The sequence below is a fragment of the Coenobita brevimanus genome, chromosome 17, assembly GCF_032717465.1.
Source record: "Coenobita brevimanus isolate Jiangsu-jjx chromosome 17, ASM3271746v2, whole genome shotgun sequence".
Classification (NCBI taxonomy): Eukaryota; Metazoa; Arthropoda; class Malacostraca; order Decapoda; family Coenobitidae; genus Coenobita; species Coenobita brevimanus.
In genome coordinates, this window is record NC_136970.1 from 557,501 (window position 1) to 580,692 (window position 23,192).

Here is a 23,192-nt window from a genome sequence, read left to right on the forward strand (position 1 = left end):
TAAAAAACTGACTCCATAAACCCCTTCTAACCCAACTCTCTCCCTAAAGTGCATAAAATCGTCTGAAGGCATGTAGAATCAAATAGAAAATGTTATCGAATTCAAATACCCGTATTCTCGCCAGGTAGACTCCCTAGCACCTCTTCCTTAACTATTTATTTCCCATATTACCCATTAACATCCTCGTTTATTGCCTCTTTTTCATGTCGACACAGACAGCATAACACACATGAATATACTAACGGAGCATAAACAGAAATAAACCGATAAGGAAGAGGTGTTAGTAAGCTTCCGGTTAGCGCCAGAATACCTCCCGCTGTCAACCCTTTCACTACGTAGGGGATATCTCGTAAAGACTAATATAATCTGATGGTGTCTTAAAAATATAAATAAAAGTTACTACAGCGTTTTAAATTCCCTCAATCCGACTACACTAATGAATTTTTGCTATTTCTGGTCGATTTTATTCAACCAGGGATAGACCTTTCGCACTTACAAGTCTCCCTGTCTCTCCTATCTGAATTAGACTGGAAATAATATACGTAGTTCGTTATCGGATTCAAGGAGTTCACGACACGCTGGGAATACGTGGTGAGGACTTTATCACTTATCAGTATGTCCAACTTTTTCCTTCATACATCACTGAGATTCATTCATTTCATCACGTTAATAATTAACTGGCCTGACCCTGAATGAGCACACCTACAGTACAATACATAGCCTACACACGGTACGGTACAGCGAGAGAGAGAGAGAGAGAGAGAGAGAGAGAGAGAGAGAGAGAGAGAGAGAGAGAGTATTAAATGTTATACAGGAATGACACCTGCAATGCACACCTGCTTCCTTATACCCTTGCATTTTTTCACTTACTGAAGACCAGGTCAATATAACCATACATGCAACATTTGAAACACAACAGCTATATAAAAACATAATACTAACTCCACCACAGTACCAACGTAAGTCCCTAAGGCAGATAAAAATGGCGGTAAAATGAATGCAGAAATGACCATGCATAAGATAGCCTACATATCCCCTCACTCCACTCCTGCACGGTTCTCATCACCAGTCAGTAAAATCCTTCATGTAGACAAAAACAGATCATCAACAATACAAACAGCTTTTTAATTTCACTATGGGGTCTCTGTAATCAAAGAACATCGTCTGACAGTAAATATATAAATAAATAAAACAAAAGAGGCCACAGTAAATTAAAAACATAAAAAATCTTCCTTTATCCCTGCGTGCTCCTCATACAACAGGGTTAGAATATTGAGGCATTAACCAAAAATAAAAATGCAGCTAAATAAGTAAATAAATAAAACCACAGAATCTCATTAAGCTGAATCTCTGGCTGTAACGAAATATAAAAGACAATATTGCACTCATGGATAATATTGCATTCCTTCATTACCATAAATAGGATGAAGAAATGCATAGGATTGAATGTTTTGGTATTGTGGTGTGGTGTGGTAGTAAGCTGCGATTGTGAACTGTGACGGTAAATTGGTATTCAAGTGTGATGTGATAATGTGGTGCACTATGGCGTGGGAAAGTCCTGTTGTAGTGAGTATGGTGATGGGTTGTGGTGGTGGTAAAGTGTGGTAGTGAAATTCAACGTCGTCTGTGTGGTTGTGGCGTGTGGTGACCTGTGGCAAGGTGGTGTGATGGATGCTGTGGTGGGGTAGAATGATGTGGTGGTATGTTGCCGTGGTGAACTGAAGACTGTGGTAAGGTGAGGTGGTATGTGGTGAAATGCAGTGTTGTGGTAGTTAACTGTGACGAGGCATAACAGAAGCCTTGTATGATGTAGTAAACTGGAAAAATTATGTGGTGCACTGTGGTGGTGAAGTGGTGTTGTAAACGGTGGTGGTGTGGTAGTGTAGTGAAATGTGACAAAACTGTTGCAGTGGTGAACTGTGCTGTAGTACTAAACTGCAGTGGCAGTGTGGTGGAGAACTGTGGTGTGGTAAACTGTGTGGTGAAGAATTGTGGTGGGGTAAACTGTGTGGTGGAGACCTGCTGCAATGAAATGCCGTGGTAGTGAACTGTAGCGGTGGTATGCTAGCTTGTGAACTGCGCTAGTGGTGCTGGTAATGTGGTGAACTGTGGCAAACCAGCGGGTAAGCTACAGGCTAGCGTTAGACTACCCCCAACTACCAAGCACTGAACACAACCTGCCTACACGCTCAGGCAGGGTAGACAAGAAAATATTACATGCAAACATTATAAATCCATGTTCCAGAATACCACAATACACCACACCTATTTCTACCAAACTGGTATTACAAATTAAGGAAAAACTGGCAATTCTCCTTTATAGGTAGCAATATATTTAACCTATTTAGTCTTAAAACGTCCTTTTTACTACTAGATATTTAAGTAAAATTTCTAGTAGGCGTTAATGTGGGCTTCGAGTTCCACGTCTATCTAAACCTGAAGATCATCATCCGGTGGTTTCAGTAATAATTAAATACATCAATGAGGCGCAGTGGTAAATGGATTTCGTTTTTCATGGGAGTCAAAAGCGAAAAATAAGCGTCAAAAAATGCGACTCAACTCTGACTTACTGTATGAGGCCCTGCTCGTTCTCATATGCTCGCACTTGATGGCATTTAATTTTAGCGTTTAAATATCAAGTTGCCACCCACGCACTTCCCTCCTCCACTTGACCACACCGATGCCTCTTCCTCTTCCACTCCTCCACTTTTATTTTCCACTGAGCCACACCAGCTGGGTATTTATCTCCTTGTGGTGGAATTTTTATCTCTTAATACAATTTCAGGTTTCTCAAATCCTTGCACAAGGCAGTCTGCCCAGAATTCGCCATGTACTGCCTCAGGAGGAACTATTTCATTATCAGTCCCCCTTTCGGTCACACATAGATGTAAAAGCACGAAAGATAACAGCTTCACTGACCTATCGCCATCTAGAGACCAGGGTGCACTGACATTTCCCGCACAGAGAAAAACCACGCCTACACCAGAGTGGAAACACGCACACCCTCACTTAAAGGCCTCCCTCGATTCACTGGCAAACCTCGAGCGTTTGAGTTACCAAGTCCTAGTTCACAAATACTGCTAAAATTGCTATTTAAAGAGCTAGAATGTCGACGAATGCAAATGTATGATGAAAACCACCAAAATATTTGCTTAAACACTCAGACCACCGCTGAAACTGTGTAAATAAATTCAGAACGGTGCTATTTCTTCTACTTTCCCGTTTAAAATTGCAGCTAAATGAAGTGCCTGCCTGTAGATTTAGCAGAAAATCGCTAAATCGGCAACACCGCTGGGGCCAGACACCGAGACACACCCGTACCTCCGCACTACTAACTAGTTCCCTCCCCGCGACTTCTCTCAGCGCTTCGCGTTTATTTCTATTAGGATATAATAAGTTTCACCCATGCTACATTTTATTTACTAATATGACAAATATTAACACTTGTATACAAATTAGGCATATTAGAGATGTGAACAAGGAAATTTTATGTAAATGCTTTCCATCACTGATTTCCATTATCAGGTGTAAACACGATAAAAACCTACATATATTGCACTAACTACTGTACTATAAAAATACTAATTAAATGACACGTTTAACTCTTCACTCTATTACCTCAAGCTATGTATTGTTCACAGATGTACTGGTTTCATCTGGATCCAAAATGGACTAACAAAAACAACTTAAAATTAAGAATATAAGGAAGAATACTGTTATGTGTGGGTCGCACAGCCTACATGGATTAAAATGCTTGAAAAACAGTACCTGTACTATTTCTTTAAGAGCTTAACATTCACTGATCTTCCCAAAACTGTGAAAAATAGATAAACGGGTGTCAAGAACAAATCAATATTAACGTCACTGGATTTTTTATTTAAGATTTTATTCATCTTACGGTACTGGACAGGGATGCCTTCATGCGGTGGCACTGATAAAACCTTTTGGCTCTACTGCCCGGTTATACAAACGTCCCTCAAATCCCTCCTTATCCCCATAGAGGTGGATGATGATGGACTGCCGGAAAAGGTCAACTTCAGCCTGCAGTCTGTTGATCAGCCTCGAACTGCAACTAACAACAACAACAACAATAATAATAATAATAATAATAATAATAATAATAATAAAAGTAATAACCTTTAAGTGTGAAGTGATAAAGTTCCATGAAGAAAAAAAATGTACACCATTCTACAACCCAAACCATTCTAACTACGGCAACAAATTACAACACAACATAATCTACAGCCAAAAATCAAAGTTAATAAGATGGCATGCATACAGCATCACTTTTGGCCCCAAATCATCAAATAACTACAGCACTTAAAAATATAAAGGTGACAACACTATTGCCTATGTGAGTGGAGATATGAAACAACCAGAATTACAGTCTGGCTATGTGCCCTTCAATGCACTAGACAAAAGTACTTCAGCCACAAGCCAAAACGCCAAGAAGGCTGTACTATGTAACTGACTGTCAGCAAATTAACACAGAAATAATAAGTAAATCTCTTAATTTATAAACTAGATCAAACTGCATCAATTAGATTTAGGATGTGGAGAGATGGAATGTGGGTACAAGGGTCTGAAAGTACGGTAGATGCAGACAAAAGTGACGATTAGGGCTGGCGGTGGCACTATCTGGAACGTGGCCAGAGTGTGACCTCAAGCATAAGGGACTGAACAGAGACTGCTAGAGATCAAGCAGTGTGGAGAGCTGCCATTAAGTGACCAAGGCTGATGCATGCAAGCCTGTTGGACACTTTATAACTGGAACAAAACATAATGGAAAAAAAAAAAAAAGATTCACAATGTTGCTAGAAGTACAGTCCACCATCGTCCTTTTGGGGGATAGGGAGGGAGCTGAGAGACATTTGTATAACCAGGTAGTGGAGTCGCCCAGCTGTATCAGTGCCACCGTGTGAAGGACTCCCTCTCTAGCATCCTTCATGAGGGTATGTACAGTAATTACATCAATATGGACTCTCTTCTGCAACACTGGTATGGACAATGTGAACATCTAGGTCAAAATGCAGGGGTGGCAGTGCTCATGGGCAGTAAATTTACATAGTGTCTGTTCATCTTAACATTACACAGGTTTTCATCCTTTTGCAATGTATTTCCCACACTCCAATGGTAGAATAATTTAAAAAAAAAATACAATCCAACATTCTTTCACAACTAGCACTGTATTCTAGCTTTAACTCAAAATAGATACTGTATAGCAATTTTGTGCCAAGTTAAAGTGGACACGCTACTTTTGAATTCCTATTATCCAGGAATCTGTAGTATAAACATTTATTTATTTAATTAATCTCAAGTCATACAAGCATTTATCTATCTATAGCCAGATGCCACAATCCCATAAGGGTGGCTGTTTGACTCTGAGTTAGTTGTTTTACTGGGAGAGGCACCAACCCTCTGTCAACCTAGCTGATGACATGTAGGGAATACGTATGGAGTGGTTAAGTGATTACCACCCAGCACTGTAAATGTTTTCCTGGCTTACATGAATCCATTAGGCTTGTCACTCAATGAAAAGCCACCTAAAAAGGGAAGATGAGTACTAAAAAGTGCCAGGAAACATGGCAGAAATAGGAAAAGAGGTGGCACACAAGGAAAAAATGTGACAAACGTGAAGGAAGAAGTAGGCAGCACTACATCAAGAGAGTGGATGATGGTTGCCAAACACTTAATCAAGCACGATATTACATTACAACCCTGTGCTATACAAGTGTCTGAGACCTTCAATCCTTTCAAAGCAGCTGATGCACACTGAATACCTAAACAGAATGGATCACAGAATTGCTACCCAACATCCACTATAATGTCGCAGATTAAATTTCTTCAATAAAAATAAAATCAAACACAGGTATCTGGTACAATAGTATCTCACATTACAAAACAATCTTAACAATCAGAATTATTTATCATTCTGAATCTCTGCTAAACAGAAAATTAAATTTTGAATGAATGTACAATATATACAAATAAAATGAACTGGTATTCACTGCTGATGAAACGGAATGGAAGCATTTCACTTGATTTTTCAATCAAGCATTAATGAAAGATTCCCCTAGCTTTCTCAGTATAAAAATTATCATCAACCTAACTGTATTTCCAAAAGGGTTGACTTTAAAAACACAAAAAAATAGTACATGGAAAAATTAAGCACATGACAATTATAGTATCTACATGTACTTAACCCCCTCATGTTCGGAAAATTTCATATCCATCTCTAGCTAACCTCATTTGACTGTGTTCAGCAAGAGGATGATGGATTGCAGAAGGGAAACTTTGGCCTGCAATCCACTGGGTTCACATTCAACTACTGCTACAACTACTACTAGATACAGCCTCCATTAACCCATTCATTACTAAAGATCTGTGCTGAAAAAAAAAATCATCCACTAAAAGGCATTAGCAAAGTGAGCAAGCTTTTCCCTCAGGCTGTGAGAGTTCTACATGGAGGAGTGAATTGTAAACTTATAATTGGTGACCAAAGAGCCCTTTGTAAAAAATGAAAATTTGTTTCTACGATATTTTCTCCCCTGGAAAACTGTGAAACACTTTTTTATTCTCTTTTTACTATCTCCAGATGATTTTATTCAGTTGAGGGGAAGTCCTCATTTAGTTTATCTATCGATTTTTATCTATCGCCATATTAATTCCTCAAGGGGTGGCCAGAAATGACTGTCCTCCACATCACCCTGTCCTCTGCCATCAAACTACCCTCTCTCACATACTTCTTCATTCCTCCATCTCACCCTTGGTCTTCTCCCTCTTCATGGACAAGGTAAATCAAGGTGATTTTTAACCCCTCTAGGTCAAAAGTTCTCTCTCCCAAGATCAGTAGTCCATATACAATATATCATGAACAAAAATGAAACATACATCGCCAGAATGAAGAGGTTAAATACATAATTCCATCGACAATTACTATATATCCTCCAACACAACAAATGACTCCCAAATGAATAATCAGTGGTTATAAAATCAGTGCATCGTAGTCTCATAAAAACTATTAAATGTCAGGTACACACTAAATAATATATCATTCTTTTCATACCAGAACTGTTTTATGTGGGAAAATATTTTACTAAGGCAACTGTAACATATATATATATAAGCAGGATTACAAAATGTGAGGCTAAAAAACTATAACAGAACTGAATCGAGTTAACTATGCAATCCTCATTTGAAGTCAGAGGCATGTTCTAAACCATCATTTGTTCCAGACAACTGTTGCTGTAAACTGAGGGAACTACCAAATCAGCATCACAGGCAATAGCAAAACTTTTATTAGGTAGTTCCATGCAATTTATCAGACTTAATGGTAGAAAGAGAAGGCAACTTACAGCATAAGCAAGTACTCATTATACGCCACCTCTCTTATATTCTCTTCTGTAGTCAGTTCCTCGGTAAATTAGATAAATACTATCTTTTAGTTTCAATAATACCTACAAACCTGATCTGCCAGCATCCCAGACTCAGGTACTACAGTAGGGGAAGAGTTGTGATATTCTGGAGCAAATACCTGACAAACAACAAGGACTTACAACAGTATAAAAAGAAATAACAATACTAGGGTGAACTGGGGTAGCCTATTCAACTTGCAACTCACTAGTTTTTAGGTAGACAGAGAGCTTTATTGGGAGCTGGACCAGATTGTGCTCCCATGGCCTGCATTTTCATCTAAGGCATTCCCATATATTCCGTACCTTGTAGCTGTGTGTACTGAGATGGTACGCTAGATGGCTCAGCCCCTTAAAAATTTACTGGTTAAAAATTGTGGATGGTTGTTTTACTAAATGCAGCTGAAAAGTGAGGAGTTACTGTACGTCCTATGACTATGTTAAATGAATCAGCCAAAGGAAATTATTGGTAAAAAAATTGTGGCATTATACACTAGATGCATCACTGGCAGTAAAAATTACTTGTTAAAAACTGTGGCTTTTTTTTTCTTTTAATTGCCTTCCAAATGTATGCCAAACGAATCACTGGTACAAAAAAATTATTGTCAAAAAACTGTGGATAAATGTTCTTATCTTATACCCTGGGATTGTACACCAATAAATCACTGGCAGAAAAAACTATTGGCCAAAACTAGTGGCATTTTTTTTCTATGCCCTGCAACTGTATGCTAAATGAATCGCCATTGCTAAAAATCACTGGCCCCCAGAACTGGCTGAATGTTCTTTGTTATGCCCTGGGGTTGTATGCCAAATGAATCACCAGCAGAAAAAATTAATGGAAAAAAAAAAAAATGGGGCTGATCTTTTTATGCCCTAGGGGTTTACATCAAATAAGTCACCGGCAGAAGAAAATTACTGGTCAAAAACTGTGGCTGATTTATTTTTTCCCCTATGCCTTAAAGTTATATGCTCAATGAACAACCACATAAATGGTCAAAAATCTGTGCCATTCCTCCCTCCTCCTCATGCTCTGTGGATCTACACTAAAGAATCAACCACAGAAAAACCTACACTACTGATTGTAAACTGTAGGTGAGTTTTTTCTTTACTAGTTACTGGTACTTAACTTTTTTATTCCCTGGGGTGGTACACTAAAGAAAAACACAGAAATTTAAGGTACTGGTCAAATATTGTGGTTGGTTGTCCCATTGGAGGAGTGAGAAGCAAAACTGCCTAAACTATGAGACACAGTGCTTGGTGCAGGTTCTAGACTACTGTTAAATGCCGAAGGAGTGACAGAATTGGATAGAGTTTGTGCAACATGGTACAGAGAAGAATGAGAGGTGCTAGTGTGTGTTGGAATGCTTTTATTACTGTCTCTCTCCCTAGAATCATCTCCATTTAAAAGTTGATCGGCTTCATTCCAATATACTCTCATGCCGTTCTGCCGCTGAGTCTGTAGAGTTTCCGAGTCTGTGCTCTGGATGCTTCTCTCATCCATATACTGATAGCTCTGTGATGGATTATTAATATTTCTTTCACCATAAGAAACATCACTACTACAGCTATCACCACCACTACTACCCTCCCCACCATCACCACACTGCACATCACAACTACTATCCTCAACATCACCACTGTTCACATCACTCCCAGTCTCCTCTCCTCCGCTTACTTTAGGCCCAAACACCTCATCATCACCGGATTCATCACTAACATCACCATCAGCTTCAAGATCACTTCCCTCAACACCATCATCAGGTTGAGAATCTCCATCACTTTCATCATCACTATCTCCAGGATGAGTCATTTCTCCATCGCTAAAACGGACTTGTTTTTTACCTCCACTTCCATGGTTTTTTGAGTCAGTCATTTCCCCCACACTGAAATGGACATGTCTACTTCTCTCACCATTATTTTCCTTCCCCAAAATTTCCTGTGACTCCATATCAGCTTTACTATTGGTGTTGAGGGGGTTTGTGAGAGTTGAATTTGAGGTGCTGGCATTCTGACAGTCAGCAAGATTTGAAGGGCTGCCATTCTGTGGGTCAGTAAAGTCTGAAGTAGTAGCATAATGTGAGTCAGTGTCCTTTGAACTATTACCACGGTTAGAGTCAGCAATGCTGAAAGTGCTGCCGTTATGTGAGGCAACAATATTTGAGGTACTAGCACAGTTTGAGTCAGCAATGTCTGATGTACTGTCATTAAGTGAGTCGGCAATGTTTGAGTCTGCAGTGCTAGTCCTGGCAGGAGAAGCGCTGGTGTTGGCAGCAAGTGCAATCTCCCTCTGAAGCTCTAGCTCCTCTGGGTGAAGGAAAAGCTTTTTGAGGTCTCCAATGGTAACAGTGTTCTGGTCGGTGTGATGGTGATCATCGTGGTGGTGGCGGAGGATGTCATGCATGCGGTGTTCAATGGTGTCCTGGACCAGGAAGCGGTGTATAGTGGTCTGGCGGGTCTGGCCGATGCGATGGACACGGCCGATTGCCTGGAGTTCGGCTGCTGGGTTGAGGATGGGCTCCACCAGGATTACGTGTCGTGCCTCCACCAGGTTGAGTCCATTGGAGCCCGAGGAGATGGGCATCAGCAGGGCCGTGATCTGATTACTGTTCTTGAATGATGCCAGGTGTCTCTGTCAAGTAACACACAACAACATAAGGAACTGCTTTTGTGAACTCAGTGGGCTGCAGGCTGAAACTGCTCTCCTTTACCTGTTCACAGCCTTCCTTTTGGGGGAATAGGGAGACAACTGAGGGACATATGTGTGATCACTGTCTAGTTATATCAGTTCCAGCACATAAAAGTGTCCTTCAGCACTAGTATCCAGGATGATGATTGGGGATGAAACTGAAGATGACTCCAGTGGAACATCACAGCATGTCACTTATATATACAGTATGAGGAACTTCAGTTTTGATTGGTGGAATGAAGATGACTAGGAATGATAATTCTGATTTACATCACACTTCGTTCTTTGATGGAGGAGATGACGACTATGAGTAAAAATCATAACAGACAACATGGAACTTCAAACTTTATAAAGAGTGAAAATCTTAATAACTCACATGGAACTTTGATCTATGATGGAGTGACCTGTAGGTGATGCCATTCTGTGCGAAGGCGTCGCCAATGACATCAAGTACGTCACCCCAGGATGAGAACACCAACACCTTGGCATCAGGGTCAGCCAGCCTTAGACGCAGCATCAGACGCACCACACCCTCCATCTTGGTGGACAGGCTCCCTTGAACCTGGTGGCAATATTCCACATTACCACAAACACTTCTTTACTGAAGTACTATCTTGTATTCTGAGACCATGATAGACAGCATGGAGATCAAGAAAATCCTGTGTGACAAAGTGAAACCTGGGTAGCAGGTGAAGGAGATCTGCCTAGGTTGCATGGTGTAGAAATGACCACAGGCATGAAGATGGATGGTGTAAGTAACAATGAAATTTATGAGTGTTATGCAATGTACAAAAAAATTATATTCCCGTGCAGAAGGACAGGAACACGAGCTCAATCTGTTATCTATCTATCAATGCATCAGTAAATTACCCATCAACCTTCCTACTACTTGTTTTCATATCATAAACTTGTACACAATATACTGGGCCTACAAACCATCAATGTACAGCTGAGGATAGCGTTGCATTTAACACTCATCCACAGGCCTGAAATTCTCAATGTGACAATCAACAGTGAAGCAACAACCTGGCACTTATCTACCTGTAGTGGGTGCATTTTCATCTCAGGGAACTGTACCAAACCAACAACTTGAATACTAAGATGAAATTCCAAGAGCCTTAGTTATGAGGTAGAAGTGAGTTTCAATGGCATCTGGGCAAACTTACCCTCTCATCTCACTATACTTGGCCATCAACTGAGCTGAAAGGTGTTACAGATCTTTGTCACATAAAAATAAAACAACTACAGCAACTGTGTAACTGGCACAGGGTTAAGCAAAGTGGGATGTGAGTTGTAAGGGTGTTTAGTGACCCAACCCTTTTTTTTTTCTTTTCTTTTCTTTTTCAACTGGGGGACTTGGTCATTATACTTTTGATATCTCTGGAGTTTTAATTCACCTTAAGAGAAATATTTTGAACTGGAAGAGTTAGATAGCTTCCATTACCACCTGACAACTCAAGGTCCTTCCTAAGTTTAATAAAATCATCTGGCGGTAGAGAGGACAGAATGGAAATAGACATAATCAGGCAGAAGGGACTGATCAAAACTGCCAGTCTGATGATGATGAGGATGATGATGAGGATGAGGATGAGCTTCCATACCTTAATCTCCTCCTCCTGCTTGGCCTTAGTGTCAACATAGAAGATATCCCTTGTCCTGGTGGGGTGACGACACATGGGGCACTTAACATGCAATCCTCGGTTGGTCAGTGCTCTCATACACTCCATGCAGTAGCTGTGACCGCACCCCAGCACCGCCCACTTCTCCCCAAGCTCACCCTGGCAGATGGGGCACGGTTCGGGGTTCTTTCCTCCGTCCTTGCCGAAGTCCGTCTTGGCGAGATTCTGCAGGTAGAGGAGCTGACCCAGTTTGATCTTCATCTCATTTGCGTGGACGATGCGATCAGATTTGAGTTTTAGTTCCTGCTGGGGTAGTTCACTTGGCTCCATCACATACCTTAGTGCCTCTACTTTCTTCTCCAGGTTGTCCCCTTCCTTCTTCTTCTTGGTCTGTGGGACTTCCTCATCTGGGAAGCGGAGTCGCAGTCGAATTGTCGCCATGTTCACCTCATCCATGGCTGACACGGAATCAAACACTGCACGCCAGAGTATCCTGTAGTTCTTGAACTCCTTCTTCATGGCATCTAAAACCTGGAAATTTATCTTGGAGTCATCATACACACACTCCTCCACCTTCTCCAGTGACTTGGTTTGCAAATACCTCAAGATGCGCTCAAGTTCGCTCTGTCCCCAGTTTCCGCGACGGGTCGAAAGTATCACCTGGGCCTTATCCTTCACATCCTCTGTTTCTTTGGACTTCTCAGTGGTGCGACTGTGCTTCAACTCCTGCATGGAAAATAATGTCTTCTCGTAGTCCTCGAAGAATTCATGAGTGGCGCAGAGCAGGCACTGGGGAGGTTCAGACTCAACAGGCCGCAGGTGGCAGTCAATGGCACCATCTAAGAGTGATGCCAGCTCTAGAGACTGTACATGCTTCACACCATTGATCATATCGAGTCTCTGGTCTTTCAATTTCTTCATTTCAGCATTCAGAACCATTTGAAGGTGTGTTCTTGTCCTTACTGGGAAAAGAATACACTTGTGCTCCTCAAATCTGGTGTAGGCATTGAGCATCTCATCCCGAACCTCCATCACAAAGTCATTATCAAAGGACTGGAGAGCACCAAGCCACCAGTTAACCTTCTTCTTATATTTACCCTCCAGTTCCTGCACAGAGCTGGTATTCTGAGCACACTCCTGAGCTGCTGAGGCAACCTGCTGGGGGTGATGCTGGAGGTACTTTGTACGTATAGCTTCGGCCTCTTCCCTCAGCGAGGAATCTCTCAGTGTAGGTTGGACACTGCTATGCCCGGCCTCAAGTATCTCTGCCAGGTTGTGGAGTGTATGAAGGCGCTGAAGTGAGTCCGTTTTGATGTGTGGATGGTCCTGGATGGAGTGCAACACAGCACGGTACATGTCCACTGAAGCAGCCCACTCATTCTGGATGATATGGATGGCAGCCAGACCATTCATGGCAGCGATGACCTGGCGGTGAGCCTCCTCCGCCTCCAGCTTAGTGCGCTTAATGAGGTTGTCCAGGAGCATCTCCATTGTCATTGTCTTGCGGTTCAGCGACAAGAACTGACCTCTCACAACCTGTAAAGAAAAACACGTTATTTTCTTTTAATTAATGGGGCAATAAAGGACTGAATGACAGATACATGGATGGTAAAACTGGAACAGCCAATCCCATATTTATTTCACATAAAAAGAATGACGTCTAGAGGTTTATGACTCATTATTCAGTATTTAACTATAATCCTCAGCAAACTAAGTAATGCATAGTACAGGTACATCCCTCATTCCACTCTCGGTAGTCTAATGGGAATACAGTATATCCCAATAACTCTGACCTAAGGGTGGCTGCAGGCCTGCTGCTGCTTATGCAGAGGCTAGAAAAAAGAATTAAGGGTTTGTCTGTCCAGGGAGCTTAGTTTGGTGTGCTTGTCAATGAATAAGTAAACTAAGTACAAAAAAGGTGCTTGAAAGACTCCTAAATTCAAAAGAATACCATCTCAAATCTACACCTGTTGCAACTTAAAGAGGAGGAAGAGAAGAAAGCTGAGGGTCTTTCTGTTCTGGAAGCTGTCTGATTGGTAAAAAAAAAAAAAAAAAAAAAAAAAAAAAAAAGTGCTTGAGAGTTTCCTATAACTGTAAGAACACAGCCACAAACTTAGTCCTGTCACACGTTAAGCTCAGGCTAAAAAAAGTTAGCTACTTGAGGGTCTGTCTACTGAAAGAGCCACGTTTGATGTGCTAAGAGTTGGACAAGTACACCACAAGGAATGAAGTGCTTGAGAGTTTCCTACAACCATAAGATACAGCCACAAATCTAGGCCTGTCACAACTGGAGCAGCAGTTAAAGGAGTGTAATGAGAAACGAAGGAGCGGAGTTTATAAGGTTTACTTAAAAAATAAAAAAAAATTAGGGAAAAAGTGTTACATAGTATTCTAAGCTCATGATACAACCCCTTAATTCTGATCTGATGGTGGTTGCAAGCCTGTCATAATTTGAACACAGGCTACTGGAATGAACTGAGCGTCTGTCTAGCCAGGGAGCTCAGTCTGAAGAGGCCAGCTATTTCCCTCCAATGATCTGTATTATTTTACATGAGATACCCTCAGATTTATATGCAGCTTAGGTTAAATACAGCCTTAATAACTCCTGAAAGATCTAAGTTAAATGCAGTTGCAACCCCAGGCTCATCTGAATGTGAACTTGGTGGACTGCAGTTGAAGTCCCCCTCCCCCTGCAATCCATCATCTTCCTTTAGGGGGACGGAGAATAAGATGAGGGATGCTCATATAACAAGGCAGTGGTGCAGCTGGGATGTATCAATACCACCACCTGAAGGCATCCCCTTCTAGCAATGAAGCTAAATAAAATAATCTGGTAGGAATGAGAATAGCCCTAACCTGAGGGTGGTTGCAAGCCTGTCGCAACTTAAGCAACGGCTGGAGAAGTGAGTTGAGGGTCTGTCTGTCCAGGGAGCTGAGTTTGGTGTTTTCGTCAGGGAACTTTTTGAGTCTCTGCTGGGCGTCATAGGAACACTCAGCATGCAGCCGCTGGTAGAAGTGCTCCTCCACGCGAGTGAAAGTCAGCCAATGAACCTGTTGACAGAAACATCACCATGATCATCATCAACCCAGCAATTACTCATTATCATCATCACCACCACTCCTCCAGTAAACAAAAGTGAATCATAGCCAGTGCACTTGTTGGCCAAAGTATCATCACCATCACCAATATCATCACTAACACATCGTCATCATCAACATCACTGCAACCCTAATTCCCACCTACAAAGCTGAGGTGCATTATACACAAAAACATAAAGTGTATGACTGATTTTGTTCTAAATGGGGTAATATTGGTGGACTGAAGGAAACAGCCATTTTCAGCCAGGTGCTAAATCTTTTACTGAGGTTACACACAAGGATGATCTGTGTTCAGAGATAAAGCACATGAAGTGAGTAAGTGTGCTGTAGATGGAGGCAGCAATATAACTGAACAGTTCCACTGCTCAATTACATGAACATCCTTCAACTCTCTCCCTATCCCATTAAAAAGAAATGTGGAGTGCTCAATAAGGGCAACTCTGTTTGCAGTCTACTGGGTTCATGTTCAAAATGATCGGATCTTGAATCTGGCTCTCTATTGTATTTTGTTTTTCTCTTGGAGGGAACTGTTACTGCGGGCTCATGGCCTTTGGTTCCTTCTTCCTCGCATTTAAAAAAAAAAATAAAAAAAAAAAAAAATAAATAAAAAAAATAAACCTGGGGCTGAACCACCAATAACAACAACAAAAGTGTTGTGGAGTGAGGGGACTGAATTAGTCAGGGTATAGTCCATCTACTGAACTGATGACCACATCATAATCTGCCTATGTGAACTTGTGTCTCTCTGGGAATGGCAACATCTGTGAGATTAAAATCCAGAAAGACACAAGTTCAACAGCCAGAATACAATCACAACAAGGACTGACTTGGGCGCTGACAGTTAGTGAGGTGATGTGAAGGAATATACTGAAGTGGTTTGGTCCTATGGAGTTAATAGATGACAGTAAATGTGTGAAGCACTGTACCTGTGCAGGCCTGAATATAGAAGGGATAGCTCTGGTTGGCAGATCAAGGAACATGGCCTGGAGTCCTTAAAAGCAACCTCAGGGTTTGGGGACGACTAGAAAGTTGTAGGAGACTGTAGCTTTGAATGTTGTTATTTGGGAAAAATGGTTAACCCACCCAAAGAAGCACAAAAAATTGTCTTATAAAATTTATGTGCTCAGAATAATGAAAGGAATCCCACCTCTTCAGACTGGAGTGGAATATCGATCTGGTGAATAACGTCCTTCTTGGCAGTCCTCCACATGTACTGGGCCAGCAGGTGATGCAGCGGCTGTTTGACCCCGTGACAGTACGGCAAAAACAGGCAACGATTCCACCACTCTGCCACCCAGTATGGATCCACACCCAAGAACATCAGCAGCCCCTGGAATCATTATTAACCCCTTAAATCCAAGTGATGTTCTTGTTAGTTTATTCTTTCTAATACCTGGTGATTTTGTTCTATGTCGGAAAGGCCTCATATATTCTCAGGAGATTATTAAGGGTGTATCTAACCTCCCCAGTCCAAAAACTCTATATAACGCTGAATATAATACGCAGGAGATAGAGGAACATGAAACGAAAATAACCTTCTGGGCTATAAGGGTTAACACCAGCAGCAGCAGCAGCAGCATAAAAAACCCTACTTTCCTTTAAATATTTAGATGAAAACCAGAGAAATGAAAGAATTAAAGTAGCAGAACTATCAAACACTTGCTCTGTGAAATAACCCACAATTTCTTAAATCAATAAAAAAAATAAAATACACTCCTTCAATACCCCATCAGGAGCATAGAGGCCTGGGGCTGGGCTACTTGGGCTAGTATTCTTGTCAGTAAGCTCCCTAACACCTTATTCTGAGCGATTTATTCTGCTTAATACAACTTATCCTCTTCTGCATTACATAAATCCTTCCAATATCACAATACTTTGCATGAATAATGTACATAAGGATATCAACCAGCCATATCCAAATATAAATTGCTAAGAAAGAAGTGTTAGGGAGCTTCCTTAACCAATGAAAATACAAGCCTTGATCCTAACACAAGGAGATTGAGAGACATCTGCATAACAAGGTAACTCCACCACACAGGTATGCCAGTGCCACTGGGTGAAGGCACCCCTTACCAGCCCCATTTAAAGCTGTATATTATGCTGAATCCCAAAAAAAAGTTACCAGGGATAAGCCAGTTAATTACCCTTAGCTGTCATGGTTAACAGCAGCCCATCCTCTGATTCTTAACCACATATATATTTTTTTCCTTTTCCTATACATGTGATAACTATGTGAGGGGGTGGAGTAAAAGTTTTCATCATCATCATCATCATCATCATCATTCTAGGGACCTGAATGGAGTGAATGAAAGTGTGGCTCATTCACGGGGCAACTTTGGATAGCGTCTCATTCAATCAATATTTTCCTGGCTCTCTCAATCCTATCTCAACCCACCTTGAGGAGGGAAAGGATGAAAGGTTAGCAATGAGTGAAAAGACTATTATTTTTCATTCATTTGTTTTTCCTTCCTCTGTTCTGTTATAAAAACAAAACAAAAAAAGTGATCAGGTAGCATGTGTAGAATGGGATCAAAAACTGAAAGGAAACAATTGCACTATATATGGATGGACAGATAATTCAACTGAAAAAAATCAATTAATCAATCAATCAATCAATAAACTCACTTGCAACTCATTAACAATCTTCTGTACAGGTGTGCCTGTGACGCACCACCTGTTGACGGCCGCCAGTCTGAGTGCCATTTCTGCAGTCTTGGTGGTGGTGCATTCCACCATCTGTGCCTCGTCCAGACACACACGCCACCACTCCACACATGGAAGGGGAGATGGTGTGGCCATAAATCTTTTGGGGTGCCGGAACCTGGAAAATAACAGTGCAGTCACCTCTCATTTTGTTGTGGGTGTTAAGGAACTGGTGCATGAAGGAAGGAGGTGTGAGCCAGTGCTGTAAATCAGCAAGCAAAAGCTGATTAATATCAGCATCGGTATTGGAAGGAAAAAATTATCCGATAATAGGAATCATATCGCAACTGGCTGAGCAGCAATGAAAAATATATAAACGTTTGTTTTACCCAAAGACCTTGGACTCCAAACACTTATTTCCCCAACATTTTTGGTGAACTTACGGTCGTATGCCACATTCTATTGACTGTCTAAATTGGAAAAATGCTTGAACTAAAACATGCGAAATATTTAGACCACAATATTATATCACTGTGGTTAGAATGAAGTTCGACACAAACACCTAGACAAGCAGGCTTCTCTCAACAAGCTGCGGCCGACTGGTAGGAACTAGCAAGTCAGGGGGTACACACACATACACTGACAATGAGAAGGGTGACATGAAAGTTAAATGGACCCATCTGTGATCCAGCTGCCCATCCTGCCAAGTTTCATCAAAATTCTTTTCTCAATTTCAGGTGCATTACACACAAATACACAGACAGACACATTCCCAGGCTTACAGCATAATTATGACATAAAGCGGCAGACAGCAAGCCACATCAGTAGTCTATAACCTATGACTAGAACCCAGGCTAAACACAGGTTATATTACCTTCTTCCCAGCTGACTGTTGCTGTGGGGTAAGTCCACATAGTTCAGCTCTCTGCTCAGTGTCTCGTACGTGGTGATGACAATGTCGAACTTTGCCAGGTCCACCGGCTGCATGTAGCCCTGTGATGCCACACCCTTGTACACCAGCATCCTGATCGATTTCTGTTTCAGGTGCTTCATTATTTCATTCACCCACTGCAAAAAATGAGCTAAGTCAGATATTACAGCACAAACACGGCCCCACAATCTTCCAGTCTTGACTCCATCAAAGCTACACAGAACAGTTTCACCTAAAGCAATGGTGCTGGGGAGGGATGCCTTTATGTGGCGGAAATGTTATAATAGGGTGACTCCACTGTCCAGATATACAAACATCACTCCACTCCCTCTCTATCCCCTAAAAGGAGGATGGTGGGCTGAAGGAGAACATCAGCTTCAGCCTGCGGTGCAATGGGTTCACATTCAGATGCACCTGGAATCTAAACTACTGCTACTACTACTACTACTCTACTACTACTACTACTATTGCCTAAAGCGATAATAATCCAGAACCATTTAAATAACCAGTAATTAGGCTTAGAGGCAATGATCATCACCATCATCTAATCATGCTACATGAGGAACAGGAATAATCTTATACAACACAGAAAAACAACGAGGCTACATGAGACTCTTCATGGTGATTCAGCATTTTAGATACGAATATCTGTACTGTACACTATCAGATGGAGCCAGGATTCCAGGGGCTTGAATAGTGAGTGAATGGGAGTATCACTTTCTATTAGGTTGTCTCTGGCTCTCTGGACCTGACTTCACCCCACCCTTGTGCAAAAAAGGTCTGCATGTGGAGAGGATGGAGGGTGAAAGACTGACGAAGAGTGTGTATGTGAGTGAGGTGGAGGGGGGAAGAGGGAGGGGGAGGCCGAGGATGAGATGGAGGGATGGGGTGGAGAGGTATACAAGAGAGGGGTGTGTGAGTTGGGAGCATGGCAGTGAAATGGCGGGGGACAGGGCGACTTGGAGGCGATCTGTTTGTGGCCACCCCAAACGGGATTGAGGCGTCTGGCAATAGATAGATAGGTAGAGGATGATGATGTTGACAAAAATAAACAAAACTACAGGGGTTGTGGATTGATATGCCTGTCCTGGCAGTTGATGGAGGACGGAGAATGCTCCACCATTTTGAATCTGAGACATTTTACGGTACACCTAATGGTAAAATGAAAACATATAAAACTTGGGGGCTGGCTGATTGATAACTGACCTGGTAGCTGATGGAAGATGGGGATACAATCAATGTTGCCCCTGATACTACAGGAGGTTCCTGAGTCCAGCAGTGTGGGCAGAAGTAGGGCCCTCGGTACGGGTCGCTCACGTTGTACTGCACACACTCCGCATGCTGCCACAAACTGCATGCACCACACTGTACACGCAGTTTCTCATCTCGATCCTCAATTTCCGATGACCCGCATATGCACTCAAAAAAGCTCTTCTGCTCAACCTTGGTGTCAAAGAAGCCTTGAATGGTTTTACGAGTTACCTCTTCCTTAGCACTGTACAGAGCCATATCACTGTTGTACTGCATCTGTAGCCTCTCCCTCAGTGACATCATATAATAGGGGTCCTTCTTTCTCATTCTCAGGAACTTGCGGAATTCCTTGTACGAGCCATTCTTTTTGTATTCCTTAACATTTCCATTCCAGGATTCATTGATAATTGCACTCTCTATGGAAGACCAAACTGGGCAGTCTGCTATCTCCTTATCCGGGCAATATCGACTGCTGGTGTTCTTGGCAGGAGTTTTATTTGATGTCTTCCTCTTCTTCTTCTCCGGTGGTTCGTATTCCTCTTCTTCCTCTTCACTGTCATCCCCTGCCGAGGCATAACCCCCAAGAACCTTACTGGCTCGTCTTTTGGGCCTCCCGCTTTTGTTTAGGTCACTGCCTTCCTCATGGGTAACTTTAGGGAGGTGGACCTTGATTCCACCCTTCTGTTTACTTCGTCCTCTCCTCCCGCTCTCCTCCTCCTGTGGCGAGCTTTCTTCCATCATCTGACTCGCCTCCTGTTCAGACATGCTGCTAATCCCAGAGTCGGTGCTGAAACTCTCCTTTAGTTTATCCCCCTCCACACTCTCACCATCACCAAGCACCTCCTCTTTATCCTCCCCTTCTAGTGTGTAAATATCCTCACCCTTCAGCTTCCTCGCAGACTTTGGCCTTCTCCTGGGCTTCTGAGACGTGACAATTGGCTCAAGGTACTCTGGCTTGGGTACACTTGACCTTGGATGGCATAGCATACATGAAAGCACCTCCACAGTTTTACCCAAGCCCATCTCATCTGCTAAAATACCCCCTGGTGTTGGCAAGACAGTGATGGGCTTGTTTTTCACCAGGAATCCACCATATTTGTTGAAGTACAGGGTCTGGCCGTCTTTGCTTGTCAACTCTACAAACAGACAGTGAAGGTCGCCCCCATCCTCGATTTTAACGTTTCCATCAACACCTGTACTATCTTTACTATCGGACTGTGAGAGATTGACATTATTACTACTACAGTCTTTTCTGTCTGTATTAGCACTACCTATACTGCCAGTCTTGTCTAAACTATCACCATCCTTGTTGCCAGGCTTTACATCTTCACCATTAGCATTACCATCAGGTTTCAGATCAACATCAGCATCATCTTTACTCTCTTGTGTCACATCCTCGCCAAATTTCTCCTGGTGTAACATCCATTTCACAGCCAACTTCTGGTAAGGTCGAAGCTGTGGGATCAAGCTGGGGTGCTGGACATCAAGGGAGCAGTATTCCCGATCGCTGTGCCACTCCTTAATGGCCGTGTACAGTTCCTCAAGATCATGCTTTAGATTCTTCTCGCCCTCATACTTCTCCACCTTCACCCCAAAGAAGTGTGCCACAACAATGCCTAAGGATTGCGAGGTCTGTATACTCTCACTTGGGTGTTTTAGTTCAGACAGCCCACTTTTCTTGAGATACACTCCGATAGTCATGGTGTTAACTGTATCATCGTATGTTTCCAGCCTCAGATCGAAATACCGTTGGGTGGACATCCCCTGCCAAAGCTCCACATCCAACACGCCCTCTATCATGAAGAAGCGGAAGTTGTCAGCGGATTTTTTCTTCACCTTTGATTTCCTTGGTGATCCTTCTGAGTTCTCAGAATTCCACTCAAAATAAATAGCACTCTGATCCGCCTCTGGACTGACGTACAACCAGAACTCAAATCCGGGTATCTGACACAACTCTTCACCTGTCAGCTTTCCACAGAGTTTAAGCACCACATTACCAAAGCAGCAAAAATTATTCTTCCCCTTATCACTTTCACTAGGCCTCAGAATTTTGGTGTAAAACTGCGACCTGTCCAGAACCTCAGCAAATTCGCCATAGTCTGGTTCCCTGTTAACCCTCTCCCTCCTCTGCCTCGGCGCTTCGAGAATCACCACCTCATCGTCTGAGTCGCTCTCCACGTAGTTCATCCTCCCACGGCGCTCCCTCCTCCCCCGTGCGCCCCACTCCCCCCTGTAACCCCCCCAGCGGCCAGGCCAAGGCTGGATGCCAGGGTCACCTGGCCCACCTGGGATAAACTCCACATCATCATCATCATCTTCCTCCTCCAGGTCATCATTAAGGAGCATAACAATGTCATCATCATCGTCATCCTCTTGCTGCTGTGGCCGATTATTGCGTTGCTCTTGTTGTTCTGGTTCTTGTGGGTGTCCAGGTGGGTGCGGCAGGGGCTGCTGTGCAGGGCCGGGTCCATCCAGCATGTTCCATTGTGCCCGCCGCTGCTGCACCTCGTTCAGCTGCTGTGGTGCTGGTTTGTTACGCACCATCTTGATGGCTCTGTTGATGGCAGGGTTTGGTAAAAAAAAAAATAATAATAATAATAACACTAGTTCTTGACACTTGTATCAATAGCAAAAATTAAATAACAGCTAGTAACTAATCAAAATACTGTATATTTCAATAACCATGAGGCAAAAACCAAATAGTAAATCCACTGCAAAATATCTGCCACAATCATCTCATTAACCAAGATAAATTAAACACAATACTGCTAAAGTAATCTGCATACAGAGACACTAGCGTAAATACATGGCTATTTGTCTCAAAACCACACTGTCTGACAATCAGGAAATATCTGAGCACATATAAGTTAATAACTGAGAAAGTACCAGTATAATATGGTATGTCCAAAGAGGTTTAAATGGTGATATAAGGTACCAGTGGCAGCACAATGGTTCAGTAATTTAAGAAAGTACACCTGTGCTTCAATTTAACATACTGATACATAAATGTCACCTTTTACTCCTCTTGGCTCTCTCCATCCCATGTGGTCACAGAATATTGATTTGGTGTGTTGATGGTGCTAATATACGTCACTACTGTACCGTACTGTAGTATATACTGTATACTGTACTACATATACACACACAAGTGAATACCACAATCTTACCAGTCCTGTGATGTGCTCAAGGGAGTACTGTGAAACCGGCACAGCTAATCACACTGCTTCAACGTGTCATCCTCCCTCCTCTTGCTATGCTCTGCCCAAGACTGGTGGTCATTTACAAGCTGGGTTACCTGAAAAAGACCCACATGCATGTAACGGTCTGCAGTTGCTTTATTCTCATTTCAAAAAGATGCCTAACCCCAGACTGTGTTGTAACCCTCTGATGACAAAATATCCATCTGAAGTTGAAGAAAAATGTGCAACAATAGCATGACTTAGTGGCTAAAGATTTCATCATCATCATTATCATCATCATCATCATCACAACTTCATTTTCCCACCTCAGGATGAAGTGAGGCAGAGTCCAGGAGGCATGAAAATAGACAT

The 23,192-nt window shown here is 42.3% G+C and overlaps 1 protein-coding gene across 1 annotated transcript in view; it reads right to left on the reverse strand.

Annotated features, from left to right (window-relative positions):
* Positions 1-22,844, reverse strand: part of LOC145391211 (E3 ubiquitin-protein ligase SHPRH) — a 36,357-nt gene extending 13,513 nt beyond the window's left edge. The window contains exons 1-11 of the mRNA XM_080265886.1: positions 22,809-22,844; positions 21,021-22,195; positions 19,597-20,834; positions 18,334-18,527; positions 17,442-17,637; positions 15,964-16,146; positions 14,574-14,768; positions 11,700-13,253; positions 10,475-10,660; positions 9,088-10,041; positions 7,466-7,534 (exon numbers count right to left, since the gene is read on the reverse strand). Of these exons, the coding sequence (XP_080122012.1) occupies positions 7,466-7,534; positions 9,088-10,041; positions 10,475-10,660; positions 11,700-13,253; positions 14,574-14,768; positions 15,964-16,146; positions 17,442-17,637; positions 18,334-18,527; positions 19,597-20,834; positions 21,021-22,185 (5,934 nt within the window). The 5' untranslated portion in view covers positions 22,186-22,195; positions 22,809-22,844. The remainder of the gene's footprint in view (positions 1-7,465; positions 7,535-9,087; positions 10,042-10,474; positions 10,661-11,699; positions 13,254-14,573; positions 14,769-15,963; positions 16,147-17,441; positions 17,638-18,333; positions 18,528-19,596; positions 20,835-21,020; positions 22,196-22,808) is intronic.
* Between the last annotated feature and the right edge of the window lie 348 nt (positions 22,845-23,192).